This window comes from Notamacropus eugenii, chromosome 2, assembly GCF_028372415.1.
Source record: "Notamacropus eugenii isolate mMacEug1 chromosome 2, mMacEug1.pri_v2, whole genome shotgun sequence".
Taxonomy (NCBI): domain Eukaryota; kingdom Metazoa; phylum Chordata; class Mammalia; order Diprotodontia; family Macropodidae; genus Notamacropus; species Notamacropus eugenii.
In genome coordinates, this window is record NC_092873.1 from 72,146,492 (window position 1) to 72,164,165 (window position 17,674).

A 17,674-nucleotide genomic window follows, 5' to 3' on the forward strand; every position below is an offset into this window, starting at 1 on the left:
CATAGTCATTTCTACAAGACAATTATCTTGTCTGTATAATATGTGTTCTTTTATATTCCTAAATAAGCTCTTAGCATTATTAGCCATCTTGCTTTACTCTAAAAACTACCTCATTTGATGAAATAAGAGATATACTTCTGACTAATACTGAAAGGACACTTATAATCACATAGGAAAAACTTAAGGAAGGCAGCACAACATAGAAAAAAAAATTTTGGATTATACTCAGGAGAGACCCGAGTTTAAATATGATTGCCTATACATACACATCTGCAAGATGTGGATTATAGTAATTATCTCCATAAAGTTATTATGAAGATCAAATGAGATGGTTGGAAAGTGCTTTGCAAGTCTTAAAATGACATGTAAATATTAGCTGCTATTATCTTCACAATTATAATTCTCCTTCAACCAGTTAAATGAATCAAAAAGATGGCAGGAAGACTAGAAAGCATAAAGCACATCAGTCAGTCAATCAATAAAATTAATAAAACACCTCTTAAGTGCCAGACAGTGTGCTAAGAGCTGGGGATAAAAACAGAGGCAAAAGACTGCTCTCAAGGAGCTCATGATCTATTGGGGAAAACAAGAAATAATTATGTACATGGAGAATAAAGAAGAAATGATTAATAGAGGAAAGGCATTAAGAGAGGTTGAAAGACTTCCTGTAAAAGGCAAGATTTTAACTGAAACTTAAAGTCAGGAGACAGAGATGACAGACATTGCAGACATGAGAGACAGAGAACATGCCAGGAGTCAAGAAGAAAATGTCTTGTTCATGGAACAGCCAGGAGGCCAGTGTCACTGGAATGAAGGTATGTGGCACGGAGTAAGGTGTAGGATCCTGGGAACGTGGGATCCTGAGGGAGACAGAGAATCATCAGAGTTTATTGAGTAAAAAGGAATAACATGGTTGGATGTCAGTTTTAAGAAAATCACTTTGGTGGTTGAATGAAAGATAGAGTGGAGTGGGAAGAGACACACCAGCAGGCTGGTTCAATAGTTCAATATGAAATGATAAGGGCTTGCACCAGAGTGGTGGCAGTATCAGAGGAGAGAAGGGGGCATATCTGAGAGATGTTGCAAAGGGAAAATTGACAGGTATTGGCTACAGATTGATTAAAGGGGATTAGAGATAGCAAGGAATCAAGAATCACAGGTTCTGAGCCTGAAAAAGGATGGTGGTGCTCTCAACAGTAAAGGGAATTTCAGATCATGCAGAGTGTAGGGGAGAAAATAATGAATTCAGTTTTGGACAAGTTAAGTTTAAGATGTCCAATGAACATCCAGCAGAGGGCAGTTAGGTGGGGCAGTGGAGACAGAGCTAGACCTGCAGTCAAGAGTTCAAATTTGGCCTCAGACTAGCTGTGTGATCCTTAACTACTGTTTATCACAGTTCCCTCATTTTTAAAATGAGGGTAGTAATAGCAACCATGTTCCAAGGTTGTTATAAGAATCAAAGGAAATATGTGCCTAGCACATACAGCTGTTAGATGTTATCTGAAAGGCAATTGGAAATGCAAGATTGGAAGTCAGTGGAGAGGACAGGGTAGGATTAGGTGGACTGGAAAATCATCAGCAGAGAGATAGTAATTAAATTCATGGGTGCAGATTGAGATCATCAAGTGAAATGGAAAAAGAAAAGGCCTCAGGACAGAACCCTGTGGGGCACCTAGAGATGGTAGGACCTGGATAAGGATTCAGCAAAGGTGACTGAGAAGGAGCAGTCAGATGGGCAGGAAGACAACCAGGAGAGAGTGGTATTCCAAAAACCTAGAGAGACGGGTATCTAGGAGGACAGAGTTATCAACAGTGCCAAGCACTGCAAGGAGGACAAAAAAAACAGAACTGAGAAAAGGCCTTTGGGTTTGGTAACTAAGAGATCACTGGTAACTTCTGGGAGAGGAGTTTCAGTAGAATTATAAGACTAGATGCTAGACTGTGAGGGATTAAGAAGCGAGTAAAAGGAAAGGAAGTGGAAGCACCTATTTTTATTGATGGCCCTTTCAAGGTTAGCAACAAAGGGCAGAAGAAACAAAGAATGATATAGGTAGCAAGGATAGAAAGATAAAATGAGGGTTTTTTTTTTTTAATGATGGGGGAGACACGGGTATGTTTATAGGAAGGAGATAGGAAGAACTAAAGATAAGTGAAAGAGTGGGGATGATAGAGCGGGCAATCTGTTGGAGAAGGGATAGAATGAGATTGCTTGCATAGGTAAATGGGTTTGCCTTGGTAAGGAATGAGGCCACCTTTTTGTGAAAGACGGGTAACCTGGGACAAAATCTTGGAGTTTTCAAAAAGTATTCAGAAGAAATCCTAAGTTATTACTTCATAAGCCTATCAACAATTCTGTCATATGAGCCACTTTCACACAGGTGTTTATTACATTAAATTCTAAATACACTAAAGTTACAAAGTTTGGTCTTAGTACTGGAATTATTGGAGGACACTCAGGTATACTTCTATGGTCCTAAAAGCCCTCTAAAGATGCATTCATGGCCAAAAAAATAATGCAAACAATGGAGTGTGACTTTTTTAAAGAAACTGTTGTGAAAAGGAGAATATGCTATCAGGTCTAGAGAGATTTGGCCTTGTTTAATTTGCTGGGTTCAGAGCAATGCTTCTATCAAACATTATACAAAACTCCTTGTGTGCTTTATATCTATTTAACTATATTTTATATTGAAACAGAGATGATGTTTTTAAAAGCTTCATATAAGTATGTAGTTAAGTCAGAAATCTTTTTTTCTTCCTTTTGCATTTCTTCCCCGTATTTACTTTCTTCATCTTCAAAGGAGACGAAGAATACACCACTAGAATACACCATTACTAAATTACTTTACAGAACATTTGATTTAATTAGATATTTGTGGAATTGAATTTTGAAGTAAAAATCCTTATGGGAGAGGTAGGTTTAGAATCATACTGGACTTTATTTCCAGCTTGTACCTACATCAAAACACTAAAAGTCTCCTTAAATATTTATGTTCTAATTTGCTCAACTCCACTAAAAATCTTATTTAATTAATTATCTTATTCTAGAATTTATACATACCAAATACCTAAACATATCAGCATGTATTTATTTGTAATAAATGTTTGTTGAGGTTACCGCAGTAATGAAAATAAAAAAGACCCATACTGCAGTAATGAAAATAAAGAAGACCCATACTGCAGTAATGAGAATAAAAAAGACCCATATACAAATCCTTCACAGTTAAAAGCTCAGTAACAGAGTTCAAAGCTGCTAGTTCCCTAGTCAGTGTCAACATCCACCACTCACGTTAATTACATATTAGGCTGAGAGACAATGTGTACAACAGAACATCAAAATTGCCAGCATATACAAATTTTTTCAATGAAAGAAAATAAAGATGCTCTGAAAGAAGGGGCAGAAGAATTATGTACCTAATAACTTGTATTAACCTTTAAAAAAAAATCTACAAAATACACCAAAACCTGGGACCCAAGTTTGTACCTGTTTCTTTCACTATCTATTCAAGATTTCCTACAAAAACTAAAATTACTGCCAAATTAGAGCCTTAATTTAAGAAAGCAGAAAAACGCTATTGATAACTAAAAAGCAATGGATAAATATCATTATCTGTACAAATTTCTGACTATCTTGGAGTTTCAATAAATTCATGATTCTTTGCAACTAAACAATAATAAATAATACCATACTGACAAATGTTGTAGCCTTAAAAACTGTAACAATCAATTAATTAAACATAATTAAAACTAAGCTGGTCACCCTTCAAGGTTAGAGTTCTGGTGGCTGTTATCTATTAATCCAAAGGATAGACATATTCCTTTTCTCCTCAATGAGTTCAGTACCTAATGTGCAGTCTCTCTCTATCCCAATATCTATCCTCATACTAGGGCAATTCAATATACTTACATATACTCCCACAAATATCCTTACCTCCAAGTTTCTAAACTTGTTCATTTCCCATGACCTACTCTTCCACTCTACCTCACCTAAAACAGTCATAATTTTGATCTTGTCATCAACCACAAAAGGTCAACTTCCATATTTATAAACTCACAAATTCCTTTATCTGACCATGGTCTCTTAAAAAAAATTCTTTGTTTTAATCAGTCAGGATCTTCCTTCTCACCTGTTCACCCCAACCCTCCTTCCCACCAAAGTAAGAACACAAGAAAAACAAAGCTCATTACAAATGAGTCAATCAAAATAAATTTCCACATTGGCTATGTCCTCCCACAATTTGTCTCATTCTACATTCTGCGTCCTTCACCTCTCCATCAGGAGGTAGGTAGCATATTTTATCCATCATTCATCCTCTGGAATCTTTGCTGGTCATTATGCTGCTAAGAATTCAGCACAACAGTATTCTATCACATTTATATACCATGACTTGTTTATCCATTCCCCAAGTCATGAGCACCCCTTCAGATTCTCATTCTTTGCCATATCAAAAAGAGCTATAAATATTTTTGTACATCCTTAAGGTTTGGTTGTTGTTTTTTCCTCAGGACTAACCTCTCCCTTAATTTATCCTCTCTCTAATTCCCTTTCCCCTTTTCTCTCTGTTGAGTAAATGTATGCAGGATGACAGCAAATTTGAAGTATCAGTTGCTTTCTCCAACTCTCTCCCCTTGTTTGAATAGATTTCTACTTATACAACCTGATTATTTAGGACAGTTTTTCTTAACTTTCCCTTTCCTAGCACCACCCCCATATTCCTTTTCACTCTCTTTTCATTCTTTTTTTAAGATCATCAAGAGAGTATACGTAAGAAACTCTCCCAGACCTTGTCTAATTGGACTCCCTCTATAATCCCTGATGATAGGATTCAGAGGGGATGCTTGTATTATCTCCCCACATTTGAACGCAAACTGTTTTTCCTGGTTTTTTCATTTGTCATTGTTCACTCATGTTTACCTTTTCATTCTTCTCCTTCACTTCTGTATTTGAACTTCAAAGTTTCTCTATAGTTCTTTTTCATCCAGAATGCTTGGAATGCCTCTTTCATTAAAGATCCATTTTTTTTCTTTTGTAGCATTATATTCAGTTTTGTAGGATAAATTAGGCTGTGGGCACATAGTTTTTGCCTTCTGGAATATCGTATTCCAAATCCTCTGCTCTTTTATATTAACAGCTGCTAATTGTGTGTGATATTGCCTATGACTCCTCAGTATTTAAATTCCTTCTTTCTGGCTACTTTGACCTAGAAACTCTAGATTTTGGCAATGATATTTCTGGGAATTTTAATCTTTGGGCTTCTTTCAGGAGGTGACCGGGGGATTTTTCTATTTCCTCCTCTGTTAATCTGGGCAAAGCCTGATTGGTGCCCCTTTTTCTGAGCTCTGCAAGTTCCTGACCTGGGTTTGGGTCTGTACAAGAATAAATTGCTACTGGACTCAGCTCCTATCAGGCAGTTAGAAAGCACTATTGGATTCAGAGGGGCAGAATTGTAAGTTCCCCTTTGGTCTGGGATTTCTGCCTTAGCTGTTCCTTTGTAGACTGGAATAGATGCCGGAAATGAGGCCCTTCACTTAGAGTCTAAATTACACTGCTGCTGCTGGTTTTTGAACATCCTCTTTTCTCTGTATACCAGCCAAGCTCACTGCACAGGTCTTCTTCTCAGTCTGATTTGATTCTATGAAAAGTATGTGAAGACAAATAAGGTATGAAAAGACCAGAAAGGTAGGAAGGGATTAAGTTACAAAAGGCTTTGAATGCCAACCACAGGATTTTGAACTTGATCCTGGAGGTAACAGGGAGCCACTGGAGTTTATTGCCTGTGGAAGGGAAAAGGGGAGGGAGGCTGAGAGGTAGTGACACAGTCAGACCTGGGTTTTGAGGGATAATAAATACCACAAGCAGGACTGGGAAATTTCTCAGCCCGGTGGGGATGGCAGAGTGTATTAGGACAGAACAAGAGAAGGATGGGAGGAGCACAGCTAAGAATACAATCCCTTCAGCTCCTCACAGAAAAATCTGGGAAATGACCCAGAAGAAAAGTAAGAGAAGAGGATAAGAAAACGTGGGACAGGTTCAGAAAAACTTGCTTTCCAAGAGATATAGATTATTAGAGAGAATATCTCTCACCCAAAGGGATCTGAGGACCACAAATTAGAGTGATCTGGTGGTAGAGGGATCAGTGTGGAAATAGTTCAGTCTACAATGCTTCCAAGGGCTATGCAAAGTGCTAAGAATACAAAGAAAGGGGAAAAAAGTGTTTGCTCTCAAGGAGCTCACAGTGTAATGGAAATCCATGAAAACAACAATGTACATGCAAGATAAATACAGGATAAACTGGAGATAATCTCAGAGGGAAGGCACTAAGATTAAGGAAATTTGGGAAAGGATTCTTGAAGGTGGGATTTTAGCTGAGACTTGAAGGAAGCCAGAAGGTAGAAATTAGGAAGAGAGTGCCAGGCATGGCGGACAGCCAATGAAAATGCGTGCATGTGAAGAGATAGACTGTTGTATGCAAGGAACAGCAAGGAGGCAAATGTCACTAGATTGAAAGTATGTGGAGAAGTAAGGTGTAAGATTAGAAAGGTAGGAGGGGATCAGGTAATGAATGGCTTTAAAAACCTAATACAGAATTTTATATTTGATCCTGGAGGCAACAGGGAGCCACTGAAGTTTAGTAAATTGGAGGTGGGGGGAACACATAGTCATATCTATGTAAGGGATAGAGCTGGTACCAGAGCTTCTGTCATGAGAGAAATACGTAGTTCCTGAGATTTGTCAGGAAAGACATGTGGAAAAAGAGATTGAGGAAGTGTTAGACATACAGGGGAAAAGCTGGCTTTTCAACATGTCCCTGATTTCTACATTATTTCCCTAGAGGTTTTGGAAAATTTCCTCTGGGTGAGAATAGACCCTCTTCTCTTTTCCCTTTATCATATCTCACTTAGTGATCTTATTAGCTACCATAGGTTTAACAGTAATCTCTATGTAGATGATTCTCAGAGCTACATATCCAGCCCCAGGCTCTCCCTCAACGTACAGTCCTGCATCACCAACTTCAACTTTGATAAGTCTTGAACTAGTTACTCTGTAGTAAGGCACGTAACTATCATTTATTAAACAACTACTCTGTATTGATCACAATGCTAAGTGCTGAGGATACAAAGACAAAATCAAAAAACAGTTATTGCTTTCACAGAGCTCACAGACTAATGGAGGAGACAAATTTCAAACAACTATGTACAAATAAGATATATACAGGATAAATTGGGAGCAGTCTCAGAAGAAAGGTATCAAAATTAAGGAGGACTAGGAATGGTTTCATATAGAAGGCGAGATTTAAGATATGCCTTGAGGGAAGTCAAGGAATCCAGGAAGTGGAGATGAGAGAGAAGCATGGGGGACAGCCAGTGAAAATCTTTAAGGTAGGGAGATAGAAATGTCTTGTGCAAGGGGACGGGTGTCACTGCATCACAGAGTGATGGAGGGGAGTAAGATGCAAGAAGACTGGAAAGGTAAGAAGGGCTAAGGTAATGGAAGGCTTTAGAAGTCAAACAAAGGATTTTATATTTGTTCCTGGAGGTGATAAGGAGCCACTGGAATTTACTGAATAAAGGAGTGATATGCCTGTAATTTAGGAAGAACAGTATGACACAATTCAACAGCTGAGTGGAGGACAGAATGCAGTAGGTAAAGACTTGAGGCAGGGAGATTAGCCACCAACCTATTTCAATAGTTCAGGTATGAGGTGATGAGGGCTTGCACCACAGTGATAGCAGTTTCAAAGGAAAGAAGGGGGCATAACAAGAGATCTTATAAAAGAAGACAAGAAAGGACCTGGGAACTGACTGGATTAGAGTGGGTTAGAGAGTATGAAGAGTTGACACTCGTATAATAGAGGACTCATTATCTTTTCCCAAAAACCCTCTTCTCAATTTTCTTAGTATGCTCAAGGTATCAACAACTTTCCAGGAATCCAAACCTGCAACCTAAATGTTATTCTCATTCCTCATTGTCATTCCATATGTCCAATCAATTGACAAATCTCATTTTTTCTTTCACAACATAACTCACATACATCATCTTCTCTCTACTAACACAACCACTACCCTAGTTCAGGTCTTCATTACCTTTTACCTGAACTATTAAAATAGCCTTCTAATTGGTCACTCAGATTTAAGTCTCTCCCTATTTTAATTCATCTTCCACTTGGCTCCCAAATGATATGACTATCCTAAATCCTAGGTTTGACCATGAAATTTCTATATTCAATAAACACCTGTGGCTCCTTATGACCTCTAGGACCAAATAGTAAGTACTCCATTTAGCAAGTAAAGCTCTTCATAACTTGGCCCTTTCTGAACTTTCCAATCTTCTCATACTTCAGCTTCCTCCATATACTCTATCTATCTATACCAGCTATCCTGGTGTAATGCTAAGGGAATTTGAAGATCTTCCCATCTCCTTTATAGGCCCATGTGACCTGCTTTGAGCTCTGGCCCAGCCCACAGCCTGAGTCACAAGGACCCGATGGTGGGAGGAGTTTACCAAACAGGTGCAGCAGGAAAGGTGCAGCAGAAAGAGAGAGTGAGGTGGAGTTGAAATAGAGAAGGCAGAGGTGAGGCAGAGCAGCTAGCATAAATGAGTGATTTTGCCTAAGGGAGCTTGTTTGTGGGGAGGCCTGGGGATGGCTGTGCTTCCCTTACTGGTAATGTGTACAAACTTCATTGTTACCATGGTAAAATTGGCTTTCTGGTATCTGAATAAATATTTTGATTTCATCTTTAAGGAAGAAAGTTTATATTTTGCAAATTTATCCTGGAAATATGCATGCATATCCATAGCAGCTGTTGCGGGTATTGCAATGGTGCTACATTTACTTTTTTTTTACACATGAAAATCCATCATCTATCTCTCTGCCTTTGCTATCCAACATGCCCGGAATGCTCTCCCTCCTCAATTCTGCCTCAATTTTCCTTATTTCCATCAATATTCAGCTCAAATTCCATCTGCTAGAGGGGGGTCTTTCTCAGTCCCCACCACCATTTCTTGTTATACTACCTTCTATCCACCCTGTATACATTTTGCCTGTAGTTAGTTATTTACATGTTGTTTTCCCTTGGAATGTGAGCTCCTTAAGGGTAAGGGTTGTTTTTGCCTTTCTTTTTCCTCAGGGCTTAGCACAATGTCTGGCATGTAGTAAGCACTTAGTAAATCTTTTTTAACTGACTGCAGATGGTGAGGATTTTAGACTAGGACTCTCCTGAGTGATCAGAGGTGAAGCTATAGATTTGTGTGTCATGAGCATAGAATGAATGGTCAAAGCTAGGAGACAGGATCAGTGAGATAAGATCTCAGCAAGAAGGGGGGGGTAAAGCAGGAAGAGAATGCAGTTTGGGAGGCACGATTAAGAAGTAACAGAGATACGAAAACAGAAAAGCATAAATTTATGAAGGGACAAAGGACCAGAACACCAAGAAGATAATCAGTAGTATAAAATGTGCTAGAAAGGTTAAGAATGAGAATTGACATATATTAACAGTAATAATGGTAATAACTATCATTTGTACATAGCACTTTAACAACTGAAAAGTGCTATACATATGTTTTCTCATTCTGATTCCAAGAATTTTTTATGTGTCAATGTGACATAGGCATACGTGAGATCAAGGGCAGGTAGAAAAAGAAAGGCACATTGAAAGTGATGAGTTAAGGTTAGTTCAAGAGGTCATAATACATATATATTACACTAGGATGGCAAACTATGCAGATATATATGATCACTAACTATTTCACTAAGTGCATGAAGTTAATGAGGAAGATTTTATTTTGAGTTTTATGTTGATGTTTTTATATTGGGTAAGTTTTATATTCAGATAAAATAGGAGTCAGGGAGGAAACTACCACCTCAATTATAGCTATTTTGGAAAGGTTTCATGAGAGAACTAAGGTCCTTTTTAGTGATTTTTGTTTCTAAGGCAAAATGATTGGGGCCAAAGGAGACATAGGCAAAATACTTCTGAAGTGGAAGGATTCAGCACAGGAATTATACATAAATTATATATTTAAAATATATAAATAAATTTAAAATAAATTTCACAGTTAAAATAAATTTCACATTGCTTCATCAACATACAAAACCAAGTTTAGATTTCAGCAGCTTATCTCTAGGGAAGGTCAACTAGATAACTTAAATTAGCACCAAAATCAGGTATGCTTTTCCTGAGTTATGAGTCTAGCAAAATTGGTATAAATAGAATTGAGGAATGTCAAAATTCTTTACTCAAACTGATTAATGAAAAGAAAAGTTTCCTGAAAATGCTTATGTATGTCAGAGTAACATTTGTCTTAACTTGAAGTCTCTCTTTTCCCTTAACTTCACTGTAAGGGTTATGACCTTGCAGAGATGTTACCGATTTCATACAATTCCCTATGTCATATGGACCCATTTTAATCAAATGGGCTGTAGATGTCTAGAATATCTACCAGCATACTTTCTACTATTCTATTTCATCTGCACTATATGCTTTGGAGACATACTACCTTATTAAGGTTCAGTATACGAAAAAACTCCTTCTGATTCTGCTGGAAAACTTTTATTCCTTCCTCTGCTGTAACACAGCTGTCATAGGCCAGGCAATCACTGAGAAATATTTTAGCATCAGCCAACTTGTGGAACTCACTTTTCTGCAAAAGTAAAGAGATAAATTACAACTGGAGTAACCTGATTTCTACAACAAAAGTACTTTGAATTTCATTTCTTCAAGAATTAACACTGTAAAATCAACATATGAGAAAATGTCAAGGGCTACACAAAAAACACAAATGGAGAACAGCTTCCATATCTTTACAATTTACAGTAACTTTGTTAAGTAGGAAGTTAGATGCATTGTCCTAATTTTCTAGATGAGGAAACCATGCCTCTAAGTGAAAGCTAGGTAGAATCATTTCAGTGTGACGACTCACAATTTAGGGAAACTTCATCAAGCAATTCATTTATTATTGGCAATATTTAGAATGTTTCCCTTAACAAACAGCAGTAGAGAAACCTTTCAAAATTAGTATGCAGAATTCCGATAAGGGTTTTGACACACTAATAGCCCCCTAGTCCCAAAGTTCCAAATTTCCATTTTACCATTTCTCTATTTGCAAATCACATTTAGAAATGTATAATAGAGAAATGACTTGCAGAGAACACAGCTAAATTGGAGAAGAAACTTTTGTATGAAAATCAGGGTAAGAAAAATAAACTTTCTTCAAAGAATTTTTGAAATGGAAGGGAAAACTAGTCCAATCCCTACATTTTACCATTGAGGAAGCTTCCCAGACATAAACATCAAACCTCAAAAAATATAATGGAGGCCTATAGAAATGGGAGCTGCTTATCTGGAGTAATTTACTTGTGACTATGGGATAGCTAATTTTTTTGATGCCTTTTACTTTATTTATTTTAAAAATCACAGTCTAATGTATTTTCTTTGAGAACTTCTTAGAGAGCTGACTATTGTGGGCATACAAAAAAACAGTCATTATTGAAAGCTATTTCTTTAACCCTTACAATTTTCATTTGTATCTTCTTGAAAGAGATTACTTTTGGTGCACCTGACACAGATTCCCAATGAAGAGAAAAGCCTTATGCTTGGGGTCAACAAAAAGTTTTAAAATACACTCACCTCTTCGTGTTCACTGTTAAAGTCTGGTGTATCAACTGATACACTTTGTTGGTCATCAATGTTTGTTTTCTTAATACATTCCTTTAAAAGAGAAAAAAGAGAGGAAATGAGTTTCAATAACATTAACGCCATCACACAGATCACTATAAAAAAAAAACTAAAGCCTGTATCTCTTCTATTTGGGGTGGTGACTCATGGGAAAATTTATTTGGCTGATGGCAGCTTCAAAAAATGTTTTTGGTCCATAGGAAATGATAATAATTAACAGATACATAGCAGTTTCACATTTGCAAAGCTTTATAAACATACATTCTCGTTTGAGTCTCACAACAACCCTCTCATTCTTAAAGGACAAACAAATGAACTAATAAAATCTACAAAAACTATTTAGCCATTTCAAAATGCCATAAAATTAACTCTAAATGATATAAAAAGTAACAAAAAATTCAATAGCACCAAATAATTTGTTTGTAGGTACACAAATTAATTAGATTCAATGCAATTTGTTTATAGTACTTTATTTAATATCCTTTCTAGTTCCTACCAAAAAAAAAATCTGTCATGCAAGCAATCGACAAGCATTTATTTATATGGAGACAGAAATAAAAAGAAAGAAAAATTCCTACTTGCAATTAGCTTACATCCTGATGGGTACGACACATAGTATCCAATATAAGTATAGACAGAATAAACGTAAGGAGAATAAGTACAAATAAAGGCACTGAAAATTTAAAAAGCAGGCTGGAAAAAAACACGTTTTTCAAATTATGAACGACCTTGGGAACAGAGGAGCAATTCTGAGCCTTGGTTTAGCTGTCATTAATCTGTTTTGACGAAAAGACTTATTGTTTTACTACCTGGTGTTTTATTCCTAGATCCACTGATGCAAAACTATTTAAAGTTCAAAGTCATAAAACAAATAGTAAAGTTTCTCAACAACCCACTATCTAGTCGACTCATCTATCCTTCCTTCTGCGGCTGTGCAGTGTGCTTATGAAAAATGGACACCTTTATAAACAAGCAAAACCATTACATCGCAGGTTCCAGAATACTGACAAGTCAAATAGAAAATAATTTAAACACTCACCTTCTTTGTACAATTTTCACACTTCATTTGGAGAGTTGTTTTTAATTGCTGTTTTAGCACAAATATCGGAAAGGTAGGTTCACAGTCTGGTCTTCGTGTGTGCTTCGGTACAGACTGACTAGTAAGAATGAGGAAAAAAAGACGTATTTAGAAACCCTATTTTTCTGCTCTCAGAGATAATGTCTCACAAAGAACATACATCACACCAGGTCTTCCATCCCACTCAAATGAATTTCAGTTCCTGCTGCCCTTTGTTAGCATTGCCCTCCTCCCCTTTTTTCGGTAGGTTCCTCCTTGATTGACATTTTTTAATCGCCAATGAGCATTCAAATAGAGAAAGGGGTAGAAACGCAAGAACCAATGTAAATTTCCAAGAGGCAGCTCTTCCAGCTCTATGCCCTTCTGCAGTGTGGTATGAGATAAAAGTTGTTGGCGGTTATTACGTTGTCATTTTCAGTAATTCTTAGATACAAATTGCTCCTCACCTCCATCTTATGCGCTGTAGGTGAAAAAATGTTTTTGTTTTTTTTTTTTAAAAAAGCATTCATGCCTTCCTGTAAAGGTAAAAGATTAAAACATGAAAAGAATCGTCTTGTTTATAAATTTTAGGAGTTGTGACATTTTGATTTAATCCTTATGTAGAAAACCAGCAAAGTTTGACCCTAGAAGGAAACTGTGAGTTGCAGAAAGTAGAGGATTTTAATTTTAATTTTATTTCAGTTGTTGCAAAAATTCAAACCCAGAACATGAGGAACAAGCATAAAATCGTTAAAATGAGGAGTTGGGAGGGGCTTTAGAGATGGAAAGGACCATAGAATTTAGGGCAGGGGAGAATTTTTCGAGATTATCTAGTCCACCACCCCTCTCGTTTTACAGCTTAATCTCTCCAGGAAAGAAGGAATGGGGTGGGTCTTAAATGAAGGTTTTTTTGTTTTTTTTTTTAAATGAGGAAGCTCTAGATAAGAGACGTCTCGGAAGGGTTTGGGCTCTTGGCTCAGACTTTAATAAGAATGGAGACTTCAAGCCATAGGATTAAGGTTGAGAAATGTCGAAGTAGTTCTTAAATTGAGGTTCTTAGAATCTACGTAATTTTTTCATTCTCTCGACATTTTCTTCATTCGAACTATTATAGAAACCATTTGATTTAAGCCTTGTATTATTATGATTTACAAAAATGCTCTCATTCTCATCAAAGACAATTCCTTTAAAACTCTGCTGAAAAGAAGGTAATTAAGATCCTATTTCCAAAACTCGTTACCTTAGCCAGATGTATTCGGAAAACTGGGAGGGGCGGGAGGAGGAGAGGAGGCGGGCAGCATTGTCGGGTCACATAAAAAAGCAAGTAGATGCGTGCTAGGGTAGGACCAAATAATGAGAGGACAGATAAATCATTAAGTTGGGGAGGGGGTGGAATTAGTCATTTGTAGTTTACTTCATTTTAAACCACAATAAATGACAGCCCAGGTAGAAAAACCGAAAACTAGAGGCTTAAAAATAATTCATTTTCCTTTAACATCATCTTTCTCATTTAAAAAACAAAAATCTTCGCACACAAACAAAAATGTAACAATTTTCTAAAATTACCGGTTTCACTATTTTATTTTTAAAAATACATCTGCGTTTCCATTCTTCCTGCCGGAAAAATATTCCTAGTAAACCTGACAGGTGTCACGTACACGCAGGCTGGGTTTTGCTAAAAAGCAGCAGTGCCTCCTTGCTGCAGAATGTGAAACTAGCTCCCGTATCCATTTCTCTGTGGCCCTGAGAATCTGTCTTAGGAGATTTGGGTATCTTTCCCTTTTCCATTTGTCCTTGAAAGGTGTAGGCAAGAGAGTAAGTGTAGGGAATGGAGATACACACAGAGTTAAAATGGAAGGTTGGAGTAGCTGATGCCAAAAAGGCAAGAGTAGGAATCATGATCTCTGACAAAGTTAAGGCTTAAATAGATTTAATTTTAAGAAATAAACAGGATAACTACAATTTGATGAAAGATATTATAGATAATGAAGTAACATCCATACTGAACATATATGCACAAAATAATATAGCATCTAAATTTTTTAAAGTGAAATGAATTACAGGTGGAGATAGTAGTCTAAAATATAATCTATATATACTACTATATAATCTTCCCCTCTCAGAACTAGAGAAATCAAACCAAAAAATAAATAAGAAAGAAGTCAAGGAAGAGAATAGAACTTTAGATAAGCTAGCTATGATAGATATCTGGAGAGAACTGAAGAGAAATATAAAGGAATACATCCTTTTCTTAGTGGCATGAGATACCTTCAGAAAAATTGACCATATATTAGGACATAAAAACTTAATAGTTAAATTCGGAAAAGCAGAAATATTAAATGCACCCTTTTCACATCACAATGCAATAAAATTATATTCAGTAAGGGACCATGGAAACACAGAATAAAGACTAATTGAAAACTAAACAACGTAATATTAAAGTGAACAAATCATAGAAAAAATCAGTAATTTCATTGAAGAGAATGATAGTAATAAGACAACATATCAAAACCTATAGGATAGAGTAAAAGAGGAAAATTTATTTCTCTAAATGCTTAAATCAATAAAATAGAGAAAGAACAGAGCAATGAATTGGGTATGCAATTTAAAAAACAAACTAAAAATCCTCAATTGAATGCTAAATTAGAAATCCTAAAAATTAGAAATGAGATTAATAAGTGAGTGAAAAAAAAACACTGAATCAATAAATAAAATTAGGAGTTGGTTTTCAGGGAGGAGGGAAGCAATAAAATAGATAAACCATGGGTTAATTTGATTAAAAAAGAGAAAAGAAAAACCACTAGCATTAAAAAATGAAAGGAGTGAATATACCACAAAGATGAAATTAAAGCAATTATAAAGAATTATTTTGTGCAATTATATGCCAATAAATTTAACAATTTAAGTGAAATTGAATAATATTTACAAAAGTACAAATTGCCTCAATTAGCAGAAGAGGAAATAAAATATCTAAATAGACCTATTTTAGAAAAAGAGATTGAACAGGCCATAAATGAGCTTCCTAAGAAAAAAGCACTAGGAAGAAATTAAAGCTATCTATAGTCATATGAAAAAAATCCTCTAAATCACTATTGATTAGAGAGATGCAAATCAAAACAACTCTGAGGTACCACATCACACCTATCAGATTGACTAACATGACAAAACAGGAAGATGATAAATGTTGGAGAAGATGTGGGAAAGTTGGAACACTAAGTCATTGTTGGTGAGCTAATCCAACCATTCTGGAGAGCAATTTGGAACTATGCCCAACGGGTTAAAAAAATGTGCATACCCTTTGACCCAGCAATATCACTTCCAGGACTATATCCCAAAGAGAAATGGGAAAAATGGGAAAAAATGGGAAAAAATGGGACAAGGTCCCACATGTACAAAAATATTTACAGCAGCTCTCTTTTTGGTGGCCAAGAACTAGAAATCAAGGGGATGCCCATCAGCTGGGGAATGGCTGAACAAGTTATGGTATATGAATGTAATGGAATACTATTGTGCTATAAGAAATGATGAACAAGAAGACTTCAGAGAGGCCTGGAAGGACTTATATGAACTGATGCTGAGTGAAAGGAGCAGAACCAGGAGAACTTTGTACACAGCAACCACCACAGAGTGCGAGGAATTTTTCTGGTAGATCTAGTCCTTCACAACAATTGAAGGACCTAAAAAATTCCCAATGGACTCGTGAGGCAAAATGCCTTCCACATCCAGAGAAAAAACTATGGAATTTGATCACAGAATGAAGCAGACCACTTTCTCTTGTGCTTTGTTTTGTTTTGTTTTCATGGTTTCTCCCATTCATTTTAGATCTTCTATGCAACATGACTAAGGTGATAATGTATTTAATAGGAATGTATGTGTAGAACCTATATATGATTGCACACCTTCTTCGGGAGGGAGTGAAGAGGGAGGGGGAGAAAGGGGGAGAAAGGGGAAAAAAATCTAAAATATGTGGAAGTGATTGTAGAAAACTGAAAACAAATAAAATAATTTTTTAAAAAACAAAAAAGCCACCAGGACCAGACATCTTTACAAGTGAATTCTATCAAATATTTAAAGATAAATTAATTCTAATATTAAAATAAATTATTTGGAATAAAAGGCAAATGAATCCTACCAAACACTTTTTATGAAACAAATGTGATACTGATACCCAAACTATGAGGAATAAAAATAGAGAAAGAAAATTATAGAGCAAATTCATTAATGAATATGGATGCAAACATCCTAAATAAAATATTAGTTAAAAGATTAATATATTGATTATATTGATTATACACTGTGACCAAATGGAATTTCTACCAGGAATTCAGGAATGTTTTAACATAAGGAAAGTTGTTAACATAATTAATTATATCAGTAATAAAAGTTTAAAATATCATATGACTATATCAATAGATATAGGAACAGTTTTTTGATAAAGTATAACACTCTATTAAAAACAATTAAAAGTATAGGTTACAAATGGATTTTTCCTTAAATTGATAAAACCATCATCAAGCATTATTTGTAATGAGGATAAGCTAGAAGACTTCCCAGTAAGATCATGTGTGAAACAAGGATGCTCACTGTCACCAATATTATTCAATATTGTACTGGAAATTCTAGCACTAGCAATAAGAGAAGAAAAAGAAATAGAAGGAATCAGAATAAAGAATGAGGTAATAAAACCATCTCTTTTTGCAAATGATATGATGACATACTTGGACAATTCCAAAGACTCAACTAAAAACTTACTTGAAACAATTAATAATTTTAGCAAAGTAGCAGGATATGAAGTAAACCCACATAAATCATCAGCATTCCTATATATCACAAATGAAACCCTGCAGGAAGAGATAGTAAGAGACACCCTATTTAAAATAACTCTAGACAGTATAAAATACCTGAGAGTATACCTGCCAAAACAAACTCAAGAACTATATGAAT

The 17,674-nt window shown here is 35.9% G+C and overlaps 1 protein-coding gene across 4 annotated transcripts in view; it reads right to left on the bottom strand.

Moving 5' to 3' along the window:
• Positions 1–17,674, bottom strand: part of NARF (nuclear prelamin A recognition factor) — a 131,218-nt gene that overhangs the window by 95,565 nt on the left and 17,979 nt on the right. For all 4 annotated transcript variants that reach the window (XM_072640911.1, XM_072640912.1, XM_072640909.1 and 1 more), the window contains exons 2-4: positions 12,713–12,830; positions 11,626–11,706; positions 10,496–10,639 (exon numbers count right to left, since the gene is read on the bottom strand). In XM_072640911.1, the coding sequence (XP_072497012.1) occupies positions 10,496–10,639; positions 11,626–11,706; positions 12,713–12,739 (252 nt within the window). In that variant the 5' untranslated portion in view covers positions 12,740–12,830. The remainder of the gene's footprint in view (positions 1–10,495; positions 10,640–11,625; positions 11,707–12,712; positions 12,831–17,674) is intronic.